At 34.8% G+C, this 23874-nt stretch overlaps 1 protein-coding gene across 4 annotated transcripts in view; it reads left to right on the forward strand.

Annotated features, from left to right (window-relative positions):
* PHF3 (PHD finger protein 3) overlaps positions 1–23874 on the forward strand; it is a 95372-nt gene that overhangs the window by 62507 nt on the left and 8991 nt on the right. For all 4 annotated transcript variants that reach the window (XM_027550846.1, XM_027550849.1, XM_027550848.1 and 1 more), the window contains 10 exons: positions 943–2695; positions 8667–8976; positions 11349–11532; positions 14499–14646; positions 14729–14885; positions 16148–16264; positions 17409–17540; positions 18120–18255; positions 20629–20824; positions 21924–22071. In XM_027550846.1, the coding sequence (XP_027406647.1) occupies positions 943–2695; positions 8667–8976; positions 11349–11532; positions 14499–14646; positions 14729–14885; positions 16148–16264; positions 17409–17540; positions 18120–18255; positions 20629–20824; positions 21924–22071 (3281 nt within the window). The remainder of the gene's footprint in view (positions 1–942; positions 2696–8666; positions 8977–11348; positions 11533–14498; positions 14647–14728; positions 14886–16147; positions 16265–17408; positions 17541–18119; positions 18256–20628; positions 20825–21923; positions 22072–23874) is intronic.

Below are 23874 nucleotides of genomic sequence, written 5' to 3' on the forward strand. Positions count from 1 at the left end.
ATTAGGAGAATGTTCTAAATTGCATTGTAGGGTTTTGTGTTAAAAAGGAAAGAGGCTTTTTTAAATTGGTGACTTTTAGTTTTCCTGCAGAGTTGATTCAGAGGTATTGATATGCGTAGGCTTGGATATATAGCTCCTTATTTTGTATTTCAGTTTGTGGGTTGTTTTTCTGCTTAGTGAATTGTTATATTTTTTTCTTAGTGAATTATTTAGCTTTCTTTCCAATTTCTTTTCACATTGTGTTTCTGTTTTCCTTGGAGGATGTATCCAGTAAATTATTTTCATACTTTCCGCATTTTCCCTTCTGAAACATTTTCTTGGTTTCAGTCTTTTTAAATATAATTTCTTTTTTGGTTGATCTGTGTACTTCAGTGTATATTTGACTTCTTGGTATATTTAAACTAGTGAAAGAATAGATTGAATGCTAAAATGGAGATACAATGGAAGTACATTTATAAGGGCATTAGAATTCCTTTGAGGCTGTAATGAAACTCATGCAGATCCTATTGTGATAGATGGTTTAGTTTAGATTTAATTGCACTTGAATTTATTTGGTTTTATATATTTAAAGGTATTTAATATTTAAAACTGTATGATAACCTTGTTTGAAATGGGTAGTAATATAAAGGATCTTAATTAATTTTAGTCTCAGCTTATTTTTATAAAAAGGAAACTTGATAAAAAATATTTGTCTTATTGTAAAGTATAATATCAGTCTGAATTTTATAGAGGTTTTTTTCCTGCCTCAGAATTGATAGAACTTTGCTAATTATAAAATTTAACATATTTAAAATATGGTCCATCACGAGTAGATATTTAGTACATTTTCATTGAAATGGGAAAATGAATTTTATAGCTCAGAATAAATTGCACTGAAATAAAAATAAAAACACATGACAACATAACTAAGTTATTTTTATTTATTTTTTTCCCTTGTGATAGAACAAGTAAGAAATTTGCGACAAAGCACTATTGCCAAGCGTTCAAATGCAGCACCTTTAAATAGCACAAAAAAGGCATCTGGGAAGACTGTGTCTGCCCCTAAAGTAGGCATGAAACAACCAGAAAGGTGTCAGATTAAAGAAGAAGCTGGTACATCACCGAAATCAGAACACCAAAAAGAGAGCAGAAAGAGCAACCGACACAGTGGACAGGTTGAAGCAGCAGTTTCATCTTGTCTTGAAATGAAGGATGAAGCTGGATTAGATTCTGAGCAGAAGTGTAATAATCAGGGAGAAGCAAATGTGCCATCTCATGAGTTAAATTCTCCACTCCTTTCAGAGACTTGTATTAATATTGAAAAAAAGAAAAGTGAAACTCTGGAATGTAAAACCAAGTCTGTTAGCCCATTATTTAAGTTTTCAGATAAAGAAGAAGATGAACGAAACGATTCCATTTCAGGTAAAATGGATGAGACTATTGTTGAAGAAATGAAGGCGGAAGAAGTTGAACAAGAATCAAAGGTGACAGTTAAATTACCCCACAAAGATGACAATGTCATTAAGGAACCTGCATCTTGTGATGCTTTCTCTGGCAGTTCTGCTTGTACAAACCCAAACAAGACAGAAAAGAACTTTGTCAGTTTGTCTGGTTCTGTGGATAAAGTAAATGAATGTAGTTTGGAATTGCAGGATAGCATGGAAGTTGCTGTTAAAGCTAAGAACTCCCCTCTATTTCAAAGAAATGAAATAGAAATGGCTTATTGTAAAGGTACAGAGTCTAATGATAAGCAATTGGAGGGCACCAGATTTAATAAATCAAACTTGGAGGTGGTTAATACTGGTGCTTTTGAACCAGAAAGTAATACTTTAGAAAATGCTATTTGTGATGCACCTGACCAAAATTCAGAACAGTTGAATATTGTTGAAGATATTAAAATGGAGTTTCATGAAACAGCAACCCTTCAGGATGATAGAGATAGTCAGTCAAGTAGTGTTTCTTCTTTAGAATCAAAAAACATAAAATCGAAACATAAAAAACCTGTAATTCATCCTAAGCAAACCTTGACCACAGATACTCAGAAAAAAGTTGCTACAGCAAAGCATGAATTAATGCATAACAAAACTAAAGCTAATGTCAAAAGTGTGAAGCGGAATGCTGATGAATCAGAATCTAAGCAGAATTTTCATAGGCCAGTCAAAGTGAGAAAAAAACAAGTTGATAAGGATTCAAAGATTCAGAGTTGCATTTCTGGGGTTAAATCTGTGAAAAATCAAACTCATTCTATATTCAAAAAAACATCACAGGATCAAAATTTAGTACAGATTTCCAAACCCTTAACTCATTCTATGAGTGATAAACCTCATGGTCACCCTAGTTGCTCTAAAGAACCTCACCATTTTGTACAAACTGGACACTCATTGCAGGCCAGTCAGAAACAGTGCCATAAGCCCCAGCAGCCGACCCTAGCCGTGAGAACCAATAGTCATGCGAAGGAAGAGCTGGAGCATGCAGGTGGTGGAGAACATTTAAAGGAAGAAGAAAAATTGAAATTAAAAAAACCTGAGAAGAATCTACAACCCCGCCAAAGAAGAAGCAGCAAAAGTTTTTCTTTGGATGAGCCACCGTTGTTCATTCCAGACAACATAGCTACTGTAAAAAGGGAAGGCTTAGATCATAGCTCTTCATTCGAATGCAAATATATCTGGACTCCCAGCAAGCAGTGTGGGTTTTGCAAAAAACCACATGGCAACAGGTGTGTGTGTGTGTGTGTGTATGTATGTATGTGATATGTATATTAAAGAGAAATTGCTATTTTTTAGAGTGAGATTAGTGGGAGAACTTTTTATAGAAAGATGATTTAATATGCAAAGACTTTTGCAAAAACAAACCCCCCCCCTCAGTCCTGGATGATAGAAAGATGGAGCCACTGTTCAGTATTCTAGAACACTTTAAAATACATAGTCTGACCAAAAACTGATATATATGGAATTGTTTTGTCATTGTAATCAGTTAGACTGTAACTTAGTCATTGCATCTTAAAAAAAAATCAGAAAAATCTTATAGTGCTTTGGGCCTGTAAGTTATATGTTATTTTGTTTGGCTTGAAAAGAATTAGTAATAAAATGTGAAGGGCATAATGGAGATTTTATATATATATACACACATACACTTTTGTTTGTTTATTTTTAATGAAGCAGTTACTCTGACTTAATACTGCTACTTTATAACTATCAAACTTGACTTTAGAATGAAATTTGATAGCTAAAACAACTATTAAATTACCCAGGGGAATTTTGTATGTAACATGGGATGGAGTGAAACATATATTTTGTTTTTTGCTATTTTAGTGATTTGGATTTTCTGTGAATTCTCCTCTTTTAGGAGGTGATTTTATAGTGCTGCCCTTGACATTCTTTCCACAGGACTCAGTGTTACCCCTAGTTTTATGACACTGCCATCCTCTCCGCTTCCCCTCTGCCCCCTCCCCACCCCCCCTGTATTTTTTATTTGCTAGCTTTTTCAGAAAAAGAGAACAAGAGATGAAGTGGAGTTTTCAGCTACAAGATTATCCTGTTCAAGTGTTGAGATTGCTGTTGGAACTTCTAACAACATTGATATAATAAAAGAACATTATAACTTACACACTGTAATATTATCTTTACTCATGAAAGTGAATGTTAGTATGAAAATGAAACTCTTTAGGGAGGGACAGTTTAGTGCAGTGTGCTGTACTACATTATTTGGTGTGGAAGATGGTGGTTGGGAGTTGCTGGGGCTGTTCTGTAAAAAATAACTTTTACATCAAGTTCCTTCATTTGTGATTCAGCCTGTAGCCTATTTTTAGTGTCAGCGGTTACTTTATAACAGCATATTCCCAGTTTTTAAAACTTCTGACTTATTTGAATATAGTGCTACATTTGCCCTCACTTTTGTGCTCTTTATGCTTTTTTGTTTGCTTGTTTAAAATACCTTATTAAAATATTCTAAAGTGGGCTTAAGAGAATTAAGGGCTGGATGGTCCTTATGTATTTTAGAAGACCTTGTTTCTTTGCAAGCATCTTCTAAAAATGATCACACTGACGTGTTGTCAGAGTAATCAGATAGAAGCCTTAAAGTGAATGAGTTTCTGCATGAAACTTTGGCCTAGAGTTGGAAGCCATGGTATAAAGTAGCTTTTTTGAGATAACTTCTGTTATGATGGCCTGGTCCTCAGGAGTTTGCCCAGGCTTTTGAATGAAGACTGTCACTTCACCAACATCAGTTATTTTCCTAATACGAAGATTTAGTGTTAAGTCTCATTGTTCTTTTACCTAAAGCTGCCTTTTGGATCTACCCTATAAAACCTAGAATTTCTTTGTCTCCATCTGGAAAATGACCTAATATTCTAATATTAGATGTGTAGGGATTTTGAGTTTACCCTATGTAATTGAAATGAATATTATAATATTGGAAAATCAATTTTGGAAGCAACATTTCTCATTACTTCAATTATGTGAATAAAAAAGCTTAAGTTATTGATTGTTTTTTTCTTTACATGTTAATTAGCCTTCACTACTTTGATGCGTTCTGCTTGTATACACTGAGGTTACTCAAAAAAATGCAACCGCCATGCAGCATGTAATTTTCCTAGTTTAATCCATGTTAAGTACATGAATTTATTAGGAAGGACATATGTGGAAATAATTTTCATCCATTTCTTTCATCTCATGTACTAGCTACATTCAGTAAAAACTATTTGTTAATGTGACTTTTTTTTTAGCACTTGTGATATATTTATTCCTATAAACGTTATTTTATTACTTCAGCATTTTATATATAATACAACTGAGGTTAGCTTCATGTTTATGCTTCCATTTGGAAATTATATTTTTAAATACAGATTTGTTCATTGCGTGGCCAAATGTAATATTTGACCTTAAGAAACTTCTGTACATGTCCTAAAGGCAGTAAGCATCGACTGCCTTACGGTTTACGCTTCATCCTGTTTCAGCTTCCATTTATTTTCCGGATTCTCCTTACAGCTAAGGCATATTCATTATTGTAAAAACCAGACTATTTAATCGTTTTTTTTAAAGTTACCTTTAAACTTCTTTTTAAACATAAACTAGTTGGCATTTTGGAAGGAAGAACTCTTAGTCTTTTCACAATACCTATGTTGTAGTTTCTAGTATTCCCTCCCTCTCCAAGTGACATTTGCATCTTCAGTTTGTATTACACTTTCTTGTCCAGTTTTAAAAGATTAGTTCATTGGATGAAATTTAGAAACAAAAAAGTCTACTTAGCATAATTGAGTCATAGCTTTAAGCAAGAAACCTTTTTCTTAAAAATGGAAATTTTCTCTTAGTGATTCTGGTTTTTCTCAGGAGTTTACAGGTTTGATAGATAAATATTTTTCTCTGCAGATTAGATTGTTAGTGACAACAACAATAATTTAGTGTTTATGTGGAAATCATTTTATCCTAGGGAAGAGTGAGTACATGTACATTCACAGTAATACAGTCTCAATTACTTTTATATCTAGAACATGATGGCTCATCTTAAAATATCTCTGTTTGTGACTTTTTAAGAACAGGAATTCTCAACGTTGCCTTTGTGGTTTGCTCTGAAGAAACATGGAAATTTTCTAAGAATATGTTTTAATTTGTGCCAAAAAGATTAGAATTAGGATTACATTTTAAACTGTTTAAATTATAATAGAATTTAAAATTTTGTGTATGAACATATAACAGTAGTAGAACACAACAGATATTTTTAAAGTTTTCCATTTAACTGATTTCATGCTGACTTGGTCCAATTAATTCAGAGCTAAACTTCACATGTTAATTGTTTTTGGTGAAATATTTAACACCCAGGTTATAGTCTTCTTTGAGTGATTTTGCCTGTTGGTGATGAGAATTTCAAGGACAGAGCAGAAAGTAGGAGAGTATGTTCACTATTTGATCCATACTCCATTTTTAAGCCATGAGAAATATGAAAAGGGAAGACAATGTATCTTCTCTTTTTTGAAAAGCCATTTAAAAATATATATATGGTTATAAAGTTTGTAATACTGCTAATTATTTCCTTTTTTGAAATTCTCCGGTTTCATTTTCAAGTCAATTACATTTTCCCTTAGGACATGGTAATAATATTCATCAGTGTAATTTTTTGGTTTTTCAGAATTATATTTTAAGTATATTACTTACATAAAATATAAATCATTAAGATTACATCTGTGGTTGGCACTATAGTTTTGAGATTTGTTTTTCAGAGCTTCTCAAGTTCGAGGAGGTATTTCCAGAATAAACTTGGGGTATGGTGATATAGTGAATGCTTTCTACATAATAAAGTGACTCTTCCCTGGTCAAATAAAGATTTGAAATTTCCTAATATGTGCTTTATAGTTTGTTAGTTAGGTTTGGATTTGGGACAAAAGCATAGCCATGGTCATAGTTGAAACTATTCCAGGCTTGCTTTGAAGAAATTGTTAATATAGCTGTGATGGGGAACACATTAGCTTTCCTTCAGTATTTCAAAAGAATCAACCTAGGTAGTTATTTTCAAGAAATGGGAGTTCTTACAACTTTGCAGTCTGAAATAGAAGAACTTTTCTATTTTTTAAGCTTTGTATTTTTCTGTTGGCTATATGATCTGTATCAATGAAACATGCAATAGACCTATCTAAAATCTTCCACGCCTAGAAACCATTTCTATCTTGCAGACAAATACCACATTGTTAGAAAGTTTTCTCATTAGGGCTATGAATCCAAAATATTCTGTATTTTTACTTAAAGCATGAGTTTTGTTTTTTTAATTTGTGTTTTTCAATGATTTTTTTTTTTAATGAACCATGGAAGAAATGGTGACTTAACCCTAAAAAGCTAGCATAAGTATCACCACTTCAAGAATGGTGAATTACAGACATGAAAAAACAAAGTTTCCTTAGTGCACAGCAGTGGTTGGTCCACAATATAGACAAGGGCACACGAGATGGAAGAGTGGAGTGGTCTGCAGTCAGGGACTTGATTTCAAGATATCCTGCAAGGTTTGAAACTCAGGCTCTGAATTTTATAGTCTCTGAGTTAAAATAGGACCTCTGATTATATTTAGAGAGAGTAGGCTATATCACCCAGTATATTACCTTTAGCATCTTACTGGACAATATTTTAAAAGGAGTTTACACTGGCATCTGTTGCCACCAACTGCTTTATTTTACCATTTCAGTTTGTACTCGTGGATTATGGTTTAATATGCAAGTCTACTGTGTTTCAAGTGTCTGTAATTATATGTTTGTAGGGCTTTTGTACGGAGAAGGCAGTGGCACTCCACTCTAGTACTCTTGCCTGGAAAATCCCATGGACAGAGGAGCCTGGTAGGCTGCAGTCCATGAGGTCACCAAGAGTCAGACACGACTGAGCGACTTCACTTTGACTTTTCACTTTAATGCATTGGAGAAAGAAATGGCAACCCACTCCAGTATTCTTGCCTGGAGAATCTCAGGGATGGGGGAGCCTGGTGGGCTGCCGTCTATGGGGTCACACACGACTGAAGCGACTTAGCAGCAGCAGCAGCAGGGCTTTTGTAAATAGGCATTTGATCTAATATAACCTCTTCTATGATTAATTAAGTACAGTAACAAAGTTTTGTCATTGGTGGTGGCACTATTCTTATCAAAATCAGCACAAAGTTTTTAGATCATTAAAGAACGTATTTAAATTCTCCTAAATCTTTCAGATATACCATGAATTACTAACCTGAAGAAGAAAAAAAGAAAATTAAACATAATTAAGCTTTTGTCATTTTCTTAACAGTGGGTTGAAAAGTATGTGAAAAAGATAATTTCACCTTCAAATTGCTGTTTATGCATCTGTTTTGCTATTTTATTCTAAAGTAATTCCAAATATTCTAAGTTAAAAAAGCGAACTTTTTAGAGTGGTAAATATGCCCTTAGTCTTTAATTGGCTAGTGAAATTATTTGTTAGATAAAATGCAGTAAAGAGGAACTACAAGGAGACTGTTTGGAAATTAAAGAAAACTCAGCCTGAAGAGTAATATCTTCATGTTGATAGTTGGTCATTATTTGGGAAAACAGGTTTATTATCTGAGGTACAAGGTCAAGTAGTAAGCTCACACTCAAAAGTATGTAAAAAATTCTTAAGCTAAATCAGTCTGACATGATGAACCAGAATATTTTGAGCTCTAAGAATAGTTACATAGTTAAGGTGGTTAATAAGGAACAGTCAGTGAGGCTCAATTAGTTTTGAGTTGCATTTTTGTTGCATCTGGTTTTTCTTTTTGTCACTTAAATTAGTTGGGTAAGTGACTCCAATTTTATGTATAAATTCAGGTCTATGTGGTAAATGTAACTTGGATAGGTTGAATGTCAAAGCTTATCACTCTTCTCAGTGGAGAAATACCCTTATTCTGTATGTTAATTATTCCATACAGTATGCAGACAGACCAGTTGCCCTTTGTTTTTATCTTTATGTGCTCCACCAACCTTCCCCCCTACCTCCCCCCCAGTATTTTCTCACTTACATTAGAGGGGAAATACTGACTTCTTTAAAAAGTTTCATTTTCATACAATATTCTTTTCTTGGAGAACTTGGACACTGTTGAACTGATAGAATGTGTAAGGACAGAAAACATGCACAATACCACAATACAAAAAATTCAGTTTAGGCTCACTTGGCATTGGTTTTTTAGAAAATGTATCAAATCAGAGTGTTCTTTTTTCTTTCCAGGTTTATGGTTGGCTGTGGGAGATGTGATGACTGGTTTCATGGTGATTGTGTTGGGTTAAGTCTTTCTCAAGCACAGCAAATGGGAGAGGAAGACAAAGAATATGTGTGTGTAAAATGTTGTGCTGAAGAAGATAAAAAGACTGAAATAGCTGATCCAGATATTTTGAGAAACCAGGCTAAAGTTGAAATCCATAGTGAAGATAAAGCAATGGAATATGAAAAGCTTGGGTTACCAAAGCACACTACAACAAATGATAAAACCAAGTATGTAGATGATACAGTGAAGCACAAGGTCAAAATTTTAAAACGGGTGAGCTCATTACGCATTCTTTTTATTTAAGAACTTGTGTAGACTGAGAATTTGAAATTTTTTAGATTTCACTGTAGTGTACATTTTCACATTTATTTTTCCACAAAAATGAAGGTTTGCTTAAAATGTTTTGTTAGTTTTGGTGAAACCAGTTAGTGACATCTTCGAAATATGCAGATTTATTCCTTAAGTCTTTGGTATTTGGATTTTCAGTGGTAGAATGTGTATGTGATCTTGTGGGGCTAGATATAAATTGTGCTTACTGAGAAGTTTTTCTAAAAAGCTTTTCAGTCCATAAATATCTGTGAATCCTTAAAACCACATTTGGAATTATTATTTTCAAGTGCAAGAGTTCTCTCTGTAAGGAAATGTAATCTTCATTCTTTTGATTTTTGTTCCCAGTATTTGCTTGGAAGCCTTACTTCATAATTTCTCCCTTATAATGTTGTGCCTTAAAAAGTTAGTTTCCCCTCATCTTTCATTTTCAACTACTGTATTTTCTAAAGAGGGAGAGGGTGGGAAGATTTGGGAGAATGGCAATGAAACATGTAAAATATCATGTAGGAAACAGAGTTGCCAGTCCAGGTTCGATGCACGATGCTGGATGCTTGGGGCTGGTGCACTGGGACGGCCCAGAGGGATGGTATGGGGAGGGAGGAGGGAGGAGGGTTCAGGATGGGGAACACATGTATACCTGTGGCGGATTCGTTTTGATATTTGGCAAAACTAATACAATTATGTAAAGTTTAAAATTAGAAAAAAAAAAAGTTTTAAGATATTTAGTCAATTACAGGAGAAGTGTATAAAGGACACAGCCTTTTATTTAATTAAGTTTTATTTTCCTTGTCTACCTTTTTTATACTATGATTTTTTAAATCATTGGTTATTCTTGTAGGTGGCTCTAGGGAGGAAACACTGGTAACAAACATATATGGATGGTCAAATATAATAATTCCAAGATACAGTGAACACAAGTTATAGAGTTGGAAGGAGCCTTGGAAATTTTTTAGTCTGACCATTCAGATTAAAGAACATAGGCATGTTTTCTCTAAAACTTTATTACTTACAAATGCAGTTTTTCCAGACATTCCTTATGTGACAAATCTGGATTAAATTCCAGTTTGCCAAATCCTTGTGGCATCCAACATTTTCTGTCTACCAAGACTTTCTCAGAATTAGATTATGTCCTCCTAATATTTACTATTTTTCTGTTGATTTGATTAGCACCAAAGTAATGGATAATATAGAACTGAGTGCTGTCGCAGATGGTTCATAGCAAGCCTTTGGGAAGGTTCTTTTAATGTTTAATCATCATTTCTTGGGTACAGTTTCTTGGCCACTCAGAAATATAACATTGTTTTGTCATAGAAAACCTCCATCTTGTCTAAAAAGACATTATAAAGCATTAACACTGAGTGTTTTAAGAACCCTCTAGCCAGTCTTACCAGATACGGAATTGAGGTTAGTCTGATTTCATAAGTAAATACATGAATGAAGTGATTACTGCTTCCTTTTCTTTTTCATGTTGAATTGTTGAATCTTCTTTGAACTACTCTGAGTTTAGTTTATGGAATATGCTTTTAAAAGATCACTTCTTATGATTTTATATTGAACTATTTATTGAGTTCCTATTGTGTGCCAAGCATGATACCAGATTTGAGTATGTATCACTGATTGAGATATGTTCCTGCTCTCAACTCTAGTTGGAGAGGTAGAAAATAAGTAAATAAAAAAGAGGATTCCCTGTCCAGAGAAAATCAGTGTTTTTTTTTGTATATATTGTCTTCCTAAAAACTATGATTTTATTGCTATACATAATGTTCTTATTAATATGATATTACTTGTTTCCAAGGGTCTCCAAATTCTGGTTTCATTTGTAGTTCTTTGTGGGTTATAATTGTAGCTACACTGAACATTTGATACTTTTATAGGTAAATATGACTTTGTTCTAGATAGTAGTAAAGAAAAATATAGATAATTGATATCTTTATAATTTCTCCCTGCCATTCTTTTTTTTTCATATCCACATGCGACAAACGGAAATCTTATATTTAATTTTCTTTCTAGTACAATTATTGGGAATATAATCTCAGTGTTTTTAGGTTCCCTTTTATAGACTACTGTGTGTTCTGCAGAAAATAGGTGCTAAACAGGTGGGTTTTGGAAGAAAGGATGAAGGTCCTTCTTGCTGTTGAGAGTTATGTGTATCTTCACAGAACAGTTACTGGGCCAAAGACTGGGGCATGATCTTAAAAAGCTGTCGTGCTAATTAGGTTTAATTTGTTTCATCTACATACTTATGAAGGTTGCTTTGTATTTTAAAGGTAGTTTAGTAGTTTTCATTCTAATGAATTAAATACTATTTTTCCTAGGAATCTGGTGAAGGCAAAAACTCATCAGACTGTAGGGATAGTGAAATTAAAAAATGGCAGCTAGCACCTTTTCGAAAGATGGGACAACCAGTGTTACCTCGGAGATCCTCAGAAGAAAAAAGTGAAAAAATGACAAAAGAGTCTACAACCGTTATTTGCACAGGAGAAAAAGCTTCAAAACCAGGTAATAAGAACAGTAGAAATTATTGTATACTAATGTTTTTATATTTTAATGGCAAGAAAAATAGTTTAGGTGATTGACTTTACTTGAAATAAGACATTATTGTTTGGAATTCTTGGGAAGTACTAACAACCTCAGTAAGATTTAAATACTAATGGGAAATTACAGATAATAGGGAGATAAATAAAATAATAGGGAGACAAAAAAAATTAGAGAATTTAGGCACTGAGGAAAAACTTGACTAATGGAATAGAGAGTCAAGGTCAAGGGGAGTGGGAGGAATTTGTTTCAAAGAAAATGGAGGCAGTGGGATCTGAAGGAATGCAGAATTGTTTTGGAGGCAGGAATCCACAGAGGGCACTGCTGAGCTGAAGGCTTTGAAGTGGAAGCAGTCTGCATTTGAAGAGCAAGAAGGTCCCTGTGGAATGGTTAGAATGTTACAAATACAGGAGGGATAGAATGGTGGCAGAAGGTGAGTTGAGAGAAAATTATGTAGAAACTCTGAGGCCATGACAGGAGTTTATTGTTTTTTCTGAATAGAGTGGGGAGCCTTTAGAGGAATTTATTATAGGGAATGCTGGTTCACTGTTTTTTTTTGTGGAGACTGGACTGTCAGGAAATAGGAGAGAAGGAGAGTAGACTGGTTAGGAGTCTACCAGGATCTATGAGAAAGGATGGTAGCCTGAAACAGCACAGTAAGGGTGGTGAAGGTGGTCAGGTTCAGATACGTTTTATAGTAGACTTGGTAGAACTTGGTGACAGGTTAGATGTAGGTAGGTGAAAGAAAAAAGAGTCTTAGCAGATGATTAGATCAGTGTTGGTGTTCTTTGTGGAGATGAGAGAGATTTGGGGAGGAAAAATTGAAAAATTATGTTTTGGGTATTTTGAAATACTTCCTAAGAGACCCATAAGGAGATACTTAGAGTAAATCTTTGGCTGATGAGTCTGGATTTTGGGCCATGCAGTATAAATTTGGGATTTAATGGTGCTTAGTTGTTACTTTAAAGCATGCACTTAAATGTGAAGAGCTATGTAGCGAGTTTGAGGATGAAGGAACAGAAGCAGAAGCCTCGGGGCATGTCAGCATTTAGAACTTGGGCAGGAGAGAGGCTCCAGCAGAGGAGATCAAGAGATGGCCTTTGATGTAAGAGAACTGAGAGACCAGGGCGACCTGGAGGCCAGGTTAAGTTCTGAGAAGAAAGTAATGATCAACTGTCAGATGCAGTCTTGATAGCTATTTGGGCTTCCCTCATACCTCAGTTGGTAGAGTCTGCCTGCAATGCAGGAGACCTGGGTTCGATTCCTGGGTTGGGAAGATCCCTTGTAGAAGGAAATGGCAACCCATTCCAGTATTCTTGCCTGGAGAATCCCATGGGCAGAGGAGCCTGGGAGTTCATGGGGTCTCAGGAATCAGACATGACTTAGCAACTAAACCATCCAACCAACCAGTGGGGCCAAAAGCCAGTTGTAGTGGTGGATGGAAGAATGGAGGGTGAGGAAGTGCAGATGGTGATTGTGCATAACTAGGAATTTTGCTGTTAAAGGAAATAGAAATGGTGTAATGACCTGAGTGACTTGAGGCGGATATGAGGTCAGGATTTCTCTTTAAGAAGATAACATGTTTGTAAGGTTATTGGGAATGATCCAGTAGGGAGAGAATTTGATGAGGTAGGAGAGAGATGATGGTTGAGGTTCAAAGTCCTTGAGATCAGAGGGGATGGGATTCCCCCGGAGGGGTTGGTCATAGGAAGGGACAGCTGATGCACTGTAATAGTAGGAAGGCTGCATGCAGAAGGAGCGGGGACGTGTGAGTGAAGTTAGTAGGTTTGGTGATGGGAAAACAGGTTACATTGTTTTTATTTCCTTAGTGAAATATGAAGTGAGAAAGTCAGATGAGGTTGAAGTTGGAGAGGCAGGTATTATTGGTTTGAGAAGAAAGAAGAAAAAGCCTAAAATACATGTTTTGGAAAGTGGGAGAGCAAATTTAAATTCTAGGACCTTTTAATAGGATTAGGGCAGTACATTGAGCTATCCACTTGAGATTTTTAGTTATAAATTTAAAGTGAGATCTGTTAGCACCAGTTCTTGCTTTCTCCAGTTATCTTTAGCTGTTTGTAGGCTATTTGGGTGAAGGATAAAAGTTAGCTTTCACCAGGTTATCATTTTTGTCAATGTAGATGTTTAAAGGAGAGAGAATAAAGATGCTAAGGCTACAAGGGAAAGGTACATTTTGGGCTATCTGATCACATTGTGTGGATATATATAAAAATAAAATGAACTTCCCTGGTGACTCAGTTGTAGCAAATCTGTTTGCCACTGCAAGAGACATGGGTTTGATCCCCGTGTCAGGAACATCCCCTGGAGAAGGAAATGGCCACCCACTCCAGTATTCTTGCCTGGAAAATCCCATGGACAGAGGAACCTGGTGGGCTGCAGTCAATGGGGTCGCAGAAGAGTCAGACAAGACTGAGTGACTAAACAACAACATATATATTCCCTTCTCCAGGGGAACTTAGTTTCTAAGTAAAACTCATTTAGAACTTTTTTTTTTATGTATAATTGCCATATAACATTAGTTTCAGTTGTACCATATAATGTTTTGATATATGTATATATTGCAAAATGGTCCACTGCAATAAGTTTAGTTAACATCTGTCATCATACATAGGTTAGAATTTCCTTGTCAAGAGTATTTCAATGTGGGATATGGATTCTGATCTAATGATTTAAAAAAAGGGATTTTTTTTTTTTTTTTTCTCGTGGCACATGGGATCTTAGTTTGCCAACCAGGGATGGAACCTGCACCCCTGCAGTGGACACACACTGTCTTAACCCCTGGACCACCAGGGAAGTCCCTAAAAGTAGTGATATTTAATCAGTCAGCTCTGTTATAAACTTATATTGTACATTAAAAAGGAAAATATTTTTTTAAAAGCAGCTTAGTGAGTTTTGATATCCATTTAAATTAGGTGCTCATGAGAAGCAGGAGATAAAGAAGAAGAAAACTGAAAAGGGACTGCCTGGTGTGCATCCTCCAGCCGTTCCTGCTTCCAAGCCTTCTGCAGACCAGATCCGACAGAGTGTCCGGCATTCTCTAAAAGACATTCTTATGAAAAGGTAACACACATTGATAATGTAGAAGATTGAATAATGTACGCTTCATGTATTTGAAAAATAATTGAGTTATTCTAATTTTAAGACTTACAGACTCAAACTTGAAGGTACCAGAGGAAAAGGCAGCAAAAGTTGCCACAAAAATTGAAAAAGAGCTTTTCTCTTTTTTTCGGGACACAGATGCTAAATATAAGAACAAATACAGAAGTTTGATGTTCAATTTGAAAGATCCTAAAAACAACGTAAGTATATATATATATATTTTTTTTTTTTAACGTAAGTATATTTTGTTCATGTCTGGACATTTATGTTCCCAGCTTTCCTACTGAGCACATACACAACACGTAGGGGTTAATAATTTAACACAATAGATCTATAATTTATTTCTTGAAGCGAGACCAGTAATTTTAATAAAGTCTTCTGCTATTGAATTGAGTTACAAATTCTGCACAGTGGTGACTAGTGTTATACAGTGTCTTTTAAAATATAAAATACTAAATATGTCTTAACCTGATTTATGTGAATTCTTTCCTTTATGTCCTTTGTTTAATCCAGGTCATTAAAAAATTGATTCCTGTGTAATCTTCAAAAATCTGTTAAGGAAAATTTTATAACACTATAATTAATACTTTCTGATTTAAATTTGAAAGTAGAGCTACGCTGCTTAAAATAATTTACATTTTGATAAAAAGATAGCTTTTAAAATATTGTTATTAATTTAAAAATGACTTTAATTTTAAAAATCTTTTAGCAATGGAGTAAACTTTAATTGAATAACTGATCTTTTCCTAGGGTTTTTTTATTTGGGACTTAAGAGACTGTGGGTGTAGATTCAAACTCCTTAAATATTTGCTTAAGTTTTACAAGGTTTTCACATGAGTGCAACAATTTGTGTAATGATACTTGCTGTAAGTGTGATATGAGATATTTTCTTGAAGTCTTCTAACTACTACTTAAGAAAAATCTTCATGTAAATTCTGCTGTCATGGTCCAGGGGATCAGATACTTTTTGAATTATATAATCTAAAAACTTTTCTTCAAGTAAATACTTACTTCCTTTAGGTTTTTTCTTGTAATTGGTTCTTTGCTTGGGAGTTCCCACAAAGCCTGTTAGGGTTCAAAGATGAGAAGTTTTAAGAATACGAAAGACTGTGTTCAGTAAAGTTCCTTTAGGCAGTAGCTTTTATGTAGTCATGGGTTGGCTGTTGTGATAGTATGTGTCCCTGGGAAGACTTAATACAGTTTTGGATAGATGTTGTAAAAACTTCACCACCATACATGCTTCTCCATTATGTGTTGATTTTTATACAAAATGTTTATTTTGCTGCCTTATTTGATGTTTCTAGAACACAAGGCTGTTATTTATTTTATTTGTAGTAGGTGATATGTGAATCATTAAACATTTGTAAATCAGATTTCAAAATTGCATCTTTATGATGTTTCTATACAGCAGCTTCTCCTTTTAAAAGTGTTTTCTCTCCTTCCCATTTTTAAATACCTCCAGATATTATTTAAAAAAGTGCTGAAAGGAGAAGTAACCCCTGATCACCTTATAAGAATGAGTCCAGAAGAGCTAGCTTCTAAAGAGTTAGCTGCTTGGAGACGAAGAGAAAACAGACATGTAAGATTATCTATGAATATGTGTTTGTCTATATTAAAACGTACATTTTTTAGCCACAGAGAAAAGGTATATACACAGAGGAAATTAAACTCAGAGTACACAGTTACATACCTTTTGTTCTGTACTTCTCATTACTTATCCTCCATTACTGCTAAGTTGCTTCAGTCGTGTCCGATTCTGTGCGACCCCATAGACTGCAGCCCACCAGGCTCCTCCATTCATGGGATTCTCAGGCAAGAGTACTGGAGTGGGGTGCCATTACCTTCTCCGCATCCTCTGTTAGCCTATTCTTAAATTTTTTCTGTTTTCTTTTCTGTTCTGCTTTTTCCTCATTTTCTCGTTATCAGCTTACATAATCTTATATTTTGTAAATCAGAAGGGTGGAAAAATTGGTCAGTCTATTCTCACTCACATTTGCACATTTCACAAACACAATTTGAAGATTATGAATTTTGGTAATTTGTACAGCCAAATTAAGTCAGAATGAAAAAGTTTATGTTTATAACCCCATAATATTCAGTTTCAAATACCAAATGCTTTGAAAAATAAGGGCTTCTTTTTCCCCTGTTACAAATTTATTGATAAAATGTGATCCTGAAGTGTCATGTATGAAAGTTCATAGTCACAGAAATACTTTTTGTTAAGTGACAGTGTTCCAGATTTAACTTCTGGGGAGTGTTAGAACATCAGGTTAAGAACCTAAGAGGAACTTGTTCTCATTTATTTCTCTGTGGCAGCTGCTAAAATAGTAGATTAGAAAGCAGATTTTAAATGTAAATATTATGTTTCATCACTTTGCAAATAACATTGCACTTCAATTGCCTCCAGTTACTATACATTGACCTGGAGAAGGAAATGGCAACCCTCTCCAGTACTCTTGCCTGGGCTATAGTTCATGGCGTTGCAAGAATCGGACACGACTGAGCGACACACACACACACACACACACACACACACACACTCTATATATTGAAACCTTTCTGGGCTGAGATATGAGGTCTCATTCTTAAAACCCTAGCACTTAAAACAATCTCTGACATTTGCAAGTACTCAGTATATATTTGTTTTTTGACAGACAAACTAAAGGTTAAAAACCATCTATGATTTTAATTGTAAAGTATTTCTTTAAAATATTTCCTGTTAGACCATAGAGATGATTGAGAAAGAGCAGAGAGAAGTGGAAAGACGACCTATCACAAAAATAACACATAAAGGTGAGATAGAAATTGAGAGTGATGCTCCAATGAAAGAACAGGAGGCAGCCATGGAGATTCAGGTAAATGATGATGATAAAAATAGCATGTTTTATAGTGCCGAAAACATGAGGATTCAGAAAAGGTTTATTTGCCTAATATTCTTAAAGCAGAAAAAATAATTTTTTAAACTGTGTTTATTAGAGTAGTTTGATGGTTTTTTGAGAGTGTTTAAAGTATTGTTTCTCTCTATGAAGCGTACAGACCACCTGCATCAGACACAGACAGTTAAACACTTGATAAGGTAGATTCTTAGGGTCTTTATGATTTAGAAATTTTCTTAGTAGGCCTTAAACTCTGTAGGTGCTTCTTAGGCAGACTGTACTTTGAGATCTGGTGTGACTTTTCTTATTTTCAAACATCAGTGAGGTAATAATATGAAATCTTATTTGAGGCCTTGGAGAATAGGAATGTTTGAGTTTTTACTCCATTTTATGTCATAATTAACATCTAGCACTTATTTTTTAAAGAAATAGTGAGAAACAACATATGACTGGGACAGTTTCATTTTGGGGAAAAAATAGCAGTATGAAATACAAGTTCATATATAACTGAGACCAACTTTTTTCTGTTAACCTAATTTTTACTTTTACTTTTGTTAGGAACCTACAGCTAATAAGTCAATGGAGAAGACAGAAGGATCTGAAAAACAAAAAGGAGAGGTTGACTCGATGTCTAAAGATACCACTAGTCAACACAGACAGCATCTTTTTGATCTTAACTGCAAAATTTGCATAGGTAATTGGAATTATTTCTTCCTAAAATCTTGCTTTCATTTTGAAATGTGGACACTTGTGATTTAAGTTGGCTTTTGTTTCCCCAGTGTTGGTGTGAGTCAGTCTATGACTTAAAGGGTAGTAGTGAAATCAGTTTAGTGAGTAGTAACTAGCATTTCAGAACAAACAAAAACAGAAAATGGGAAACATCACAGTGAATTACACTGATAAAGATAAGTGCAATTTTGAGAGACCATGTTGTTCAGTCGCTCAGTTGTGTCTGACTCTTTGCTACCCCATGAACTGCAGCATGCCAGGCTTCCCTGTCCTTCACCATCTCCCGGAGCTTGCTCAAACTCCTGTCCATTGAGTCGGTGATGCCATACAACCATCTCATCCTCTGTCGTCCCCTTCTCCTCCTGCCTTCAATCTTTCCCAGAATCAGGGTCTTTTCCAGTGAGTTAGCTCTTCGTATCAGGTGGCCAAAGTATTGAGTTTCAGCTTCAGCGTCAGTCCTTCCAATGAATATTCAGGACTGACCTCCTTTAGGATAGACGGTTGGATCTCCTTGCAGTCCAAGGGACTCTCAAGAATCTTCTCCAACACCACAGTTCAAAAGCATCAATTCTTTGGCTCTTGGCCTTTATGGTCCAACTCTCAACATCCATACAGGATTACTGAAAAAAACTGTAGCTTTGACTATATAGACCTTTGCTGGCAAAGTTATGCCTCTGCTTTTTAATATGCTGTGTTGGTTTGTCATGGTTTATCTTCCAGGGAGCAAGCGTCTTAATTTCATGGCTGCAGTCACCATCTGCACTGATTTTGGAGCCCAAGAAAATAAAGTCTGTCACTGTTTCCACTGTTTCCCCATCTATTTGCCATATTACAAAAAACTCCACACATGCATACGTACATGTATTACACACATTACAAACACACGGGTATTTGGAGTGTGTATGTATGTTTATGGATCATGATGTAAAGTATACTTTACAAATTACAATGAAAACTACTGAAAACCTTCTTTGGTAAGCCATATTAAAGATTTTAGTCTTTTATCTAAGAGCAGTGGATAGTGATTGAAGGGTGTTTATCAGGGGAGTGACATGATCAGATTGGAATTTTGAAGATTTCTTTGACTTTGAGTAGATATTATGGTGAAGGAAGCTAAGTGGTAGACCTTTATGCACTGGTGCAAGACGGAGATGAAATGGTTTTATTTAAAGTGGATGCATTGGAGGTGGAGGTGAGTAAGCTTTGAGATACTCAGGTAATACTGATAGAATGTTGGAGACTGACTGGATTTAGGGCATAAGAAATGGGGATGTGGAGAAAAGAAAATGGAATGTGTTGAGAAAGTTTATATTCAGTTTATTGGGAGCGATGGAGGATTAATCGTTTTTTAAATTAACTCTAGAGTTGTTACTCTCAGTTTTAATTTTTTTACTGTGGTATGACTTTGTTCAGTGAGATGAAAGATTCTTTAGGTTAATCCGTATGCTGTCCTCCATCACTGTATTAGAGACCGACTGAAATGTATTATAAATTTGGTAACTTTCTGATAATAGAAATAATGTCTTCTAGGAATGGTGTGTTCATATTTTTACAATGTATACAATGGTAAAGACTTAAAGACAGGATGTTTTTAGATATTGTTATCCCTGAAGAAAGCTATCTTATAGTGTCATAGTATTTTTAGTGTACTCATTAGTTTGTTTTGTCTGGGAAAAATCTTAGTAATTTTTCTATTATTTTGAATCTATTAATTTCTATTAATTTTAATGATTAACATTGTAACATTTATAATCAATGTAATATTTAATATTGTAATATCTCAGATTTAATGGTAGCCCACAATACATTTGTTAAACACTACTAGACTTGACCTATTTTTAGAAAGGTGGAATGATTTTTTCTTGTGGTTCTGTAGGTAAAACTAGTGTCATTTTCTAAACTTTACTAGTGTTTTTCATTCTTAGTAAATAATTAAGTCACTTTGCAGTATGCATATGTCATGAATTGCTGTTGTATGTAATATGATGTAATATACAGATTTGTTTTACTCGGTCTTCACATTACCTCTCAAGACTGTTCGAATTTGGTATAGTTTAGTTTAAAAAATGTTTGCTAGGGGATCAGACTACCTGTTTTAGGGTATGGTTATAATGTTTCCTTTTCAAAAGCTTGTCTGAGTTGTTTAAGGTTCTCTTTTTCCACATCAATAAGAGAGTGTGTTCCATAAATCATTGTGAGAAATGATTATAGTTAAAAACTATCCCCAGTATGCAGCAGTGCAGTCAGGGAAAGTGAATAACTCTAGAAGTGAAAATGGATAAAGTTACAGAAATTTCAGTTTACAAAAGTGGTCTATTTTCATGTTTTCTGGCTTTAGGTCGAATGGCACCACCTGCAGATGATCTTTCTCCAAAAAAAGTGAAAGTTGTTGTTGGCGTGTCTCGTAAACATTCAGACAATGAAGCAGAAAGTATAGCAGATGCTTTGTCTTCAACCTCAAATATTTTGGCCTCTGAATTCTTCGAAGAGGAGAAACAAGAATCTCCAAAGTCAACATTCTCTCCTGCTCCACGGTAATTTTCCCTTCGTTATAAATTCTAATCTTTATCTCTCTTTGCTAGTTTGTACTTGGAAGTCTTCAGAAGCAGAAAAGTGACATGTTTCTTAAGATGGTAACTGTACCTTCCTTTATTTTCAACTAATTGAGATTTTTAAAGACTCTAAAAGTTAGAATTGAGTATGTGCAGACTTGACTTTCGGAGAAGGCAATGGCACCCCACTCCAGTACTCTTGCCTGGAGAATCCCATGGACGGAGGAGCCTGGTAAGCTACAGTCCATGGGGTCGCTAAGAGTCGGACACGACTAAGCGACTTCACTTTCACTTTTCCCTTTCATGCATTGGAGAAGGAAATGGCAGCCCACTCCAGTATTATTGCCTGGAGAATCCCAGGGACGGGGGAGCCTGTTGTTCTTCTGTCTGTGGGGTCGCACAGAGTCGGACATGACTGACGGCGACTTAGCAGCAGCAGCAGACTTGACTTTAAAGCTCTCTTTCATTATATTAGTCCTAAGAGGCAATAAATAAGTCTAAGAAATAAGTCTTTCCTAAAAGGCAAGAATTAAAGAAAAATTGCTTGCATTTCTCTGGACCCCATTAGTCCACCTAAGCCAGTCTAGAAGAAAATCATGTAAAACATGAGTATGTTAATATGAGTGTGTTTTATGAAGTGAAAATATAAACTCTTTAATCATAGCTTTATGTACTTTGGCCTTTTGATTCATTTATTTACTTTGGCTCTGCTGGGTCTCTGTTGCTGCATGTAGGTTTTTTCTAGTTGCAATACATGGGCTTCTCATTGTGGGGGCTTCTGTTTGTTGGGGAGCATGGGCTCTAGGCATGCAGGCTTCAGTAATTGTAGAGTGCTGGCTTAGTATTTGTGGTGCATGGTCTTAGTTGCTCTGCGGCATGTGGGATCTTCCCAGACCAGGGATCAAATGTGTGTCTCCTGCTTTGGCAGATGGATTCCCAACAACTGGACCACTAGAGAAGTCCTACTTTGGCCTTCTTGATATGCTAAAGTAGAAATAATTGATGAGCAAGTAGAATATACATTTATCATGAGCAGATCTTTAGGCTGAAAATTTCTTAATGTCATTTTTTTTTTTTTTAGCCCAGAGATGCCTGGAACTGTTGAAGTTGAGTGTACCTTCCTGGCTCGATTGAACTTCATCTGGAAAGGTTTTATCAACATGCCATCTGTAGCAAAATTTGTTACCAAAGCCTACCCAGTATCTGGTTCCCCTGAATACTTGACAGAGGTATTGTAAACTTTTCTGCTCTTCTATGCCTGGGTTGACATAAATTTTATAAGACATAAATCTTACATATGCCTGTTTTCTTTTAAGACTAAGATAAACTCTTCTTTGTATTAGAATGAAATTAATTTAAGTCAGTGTAATATTGCTTATCTAATCTATCAACTGTTTCTGAAGGCAAAAGGCAAGGAAACTGCATAATAAAATAATAAAAATATTTATTTTCATTCATGGTAAAAGTATTTATTGACAGTGACTCTTAAACATTGAATTAATGTAATTATAAGTTCACAAGTAGAGTTTCAGAACTATAGAAAGTTGTTCTCTGAAAGTTTTAAATCCATGTCTTACTCTTTCCAAGATGTACTCACTATATCAATTAAAAATTAATGGATATTTTGCATGGATATCTAAGTTTTTCTTGAAATACAGACTTACATAAAGATTAACATGTTTATGGCCTCCAGTGCTAGTCTGTTGGGAAAACTTTTCATTATTAACAAGTCTTCTGATTCCCCTATTGCTTGTATTTCCACAACTTCATGACTATGGTTCTTACCTGCCCATTTCTGTGAATGAGGTAAAGACCACAGTTGAGCCTTGAGTAACATGAGTTTGGACTACTTGGGTCTACTTATATATGAATTTTTTCAATAGTGAATACCACAGTACCACATGACCTTCAGTTGGTTGAATCCTCAGATGTGGAACTGTGAATACAGAAGGCCGACTATGTGTTACACTGAGATTATCTACTGCACAGAGGATGGGCACCCTTAATCCCCATGTTGTTCAAGGGTCAACTGCCTAGTTGAAACTTTCCAGCTAGTTGACAGTCCTGAGGTCAGTGACCGTGGTTGCTGCAGTGGTGCCCTTGGTTGACTTTATACCTGAGACAATAGGAAAGGACTAGTAAGCAGCATTTGTGGGAAATAAGCAGCTGTAGTACTATAGTATATACAATATTATATCAGTAATATGATAAATGAGAAAGTACGACTTTTTAAAATTCTTTTGAATAGTTTGTACTTTTCTGTGTTTATGCAAAAAGGAAAATAAATCAGCATATGTGTACTGTATTTTTGTTGAGATTACTTTTTGCTATTATGCTATTTAACATTAAATTTTCTATCCATTCTCAGTCTGCTGACCATAAAGGCAAAGTTTTCAGTGTTTTATAAGACATAAATCTTACATATGCCTGTTTTCTTTTAAGACTAAGATAAACTGTTCTTTGTATTAGAATGAAATTAATTTAAGTCAGTGTAATATTGCTTATCTAATCTATCAACTTATTTGTCTAGTTGTGTTTTTGATTAATAAACAACTTAGTTATTACTTTTGCATATAGTTCGCTTGGGAAGTAATATTTTAAACACATTGATTTTATACGAAAAAAATTCGATAGACCCATTATGCTTTTCTTATAGCATAATTAGTCTTCTAAATGTCTAGATCAGTCCACAGTGAAAATAACGCTTCTTTTAAATGAATAATTAAATCCTAAACTATGGAAACCTTTTAATTTTAAACAAAACTATTATTCTTTTATCTGAGCCAGTTTATATGTGGTTGTTTTTCAGAACTCCACCTCTGCTTCCTACTTACTTCTAGTGTGATTTGGACTAAAATTCTAAATAAACTATTTAAAGCAATTAATTATTTAAATTTAATTGAATTAATATTGATTATGATTTTTCTGTCTTCATCAAAAAACAAATATACTGATTAAAGTTTCAAATATTCTTAACTACATACCTCATAATTGATTTTATATATAGTCCTCTTTTCTTAGATTGGGCCTTT

The sequence above is a fragment of the Bos indicus x Bos taurus genome, chromosome 9, assembly GCF_003369695.1.
Source record: "Bos indicus x Bos taurus breed Angus x Brahman F1 hybrid chromosome 9, Bos_hybrid_MaternalHap_v2.0, whole genome shotgun sequence".
Lineage (NCBI taxonomy): Eukaryota > Metazoa > Chordata > Mammalia > Artiodactyla > Bovidae > Bos > Bos indicus x Bos taurus.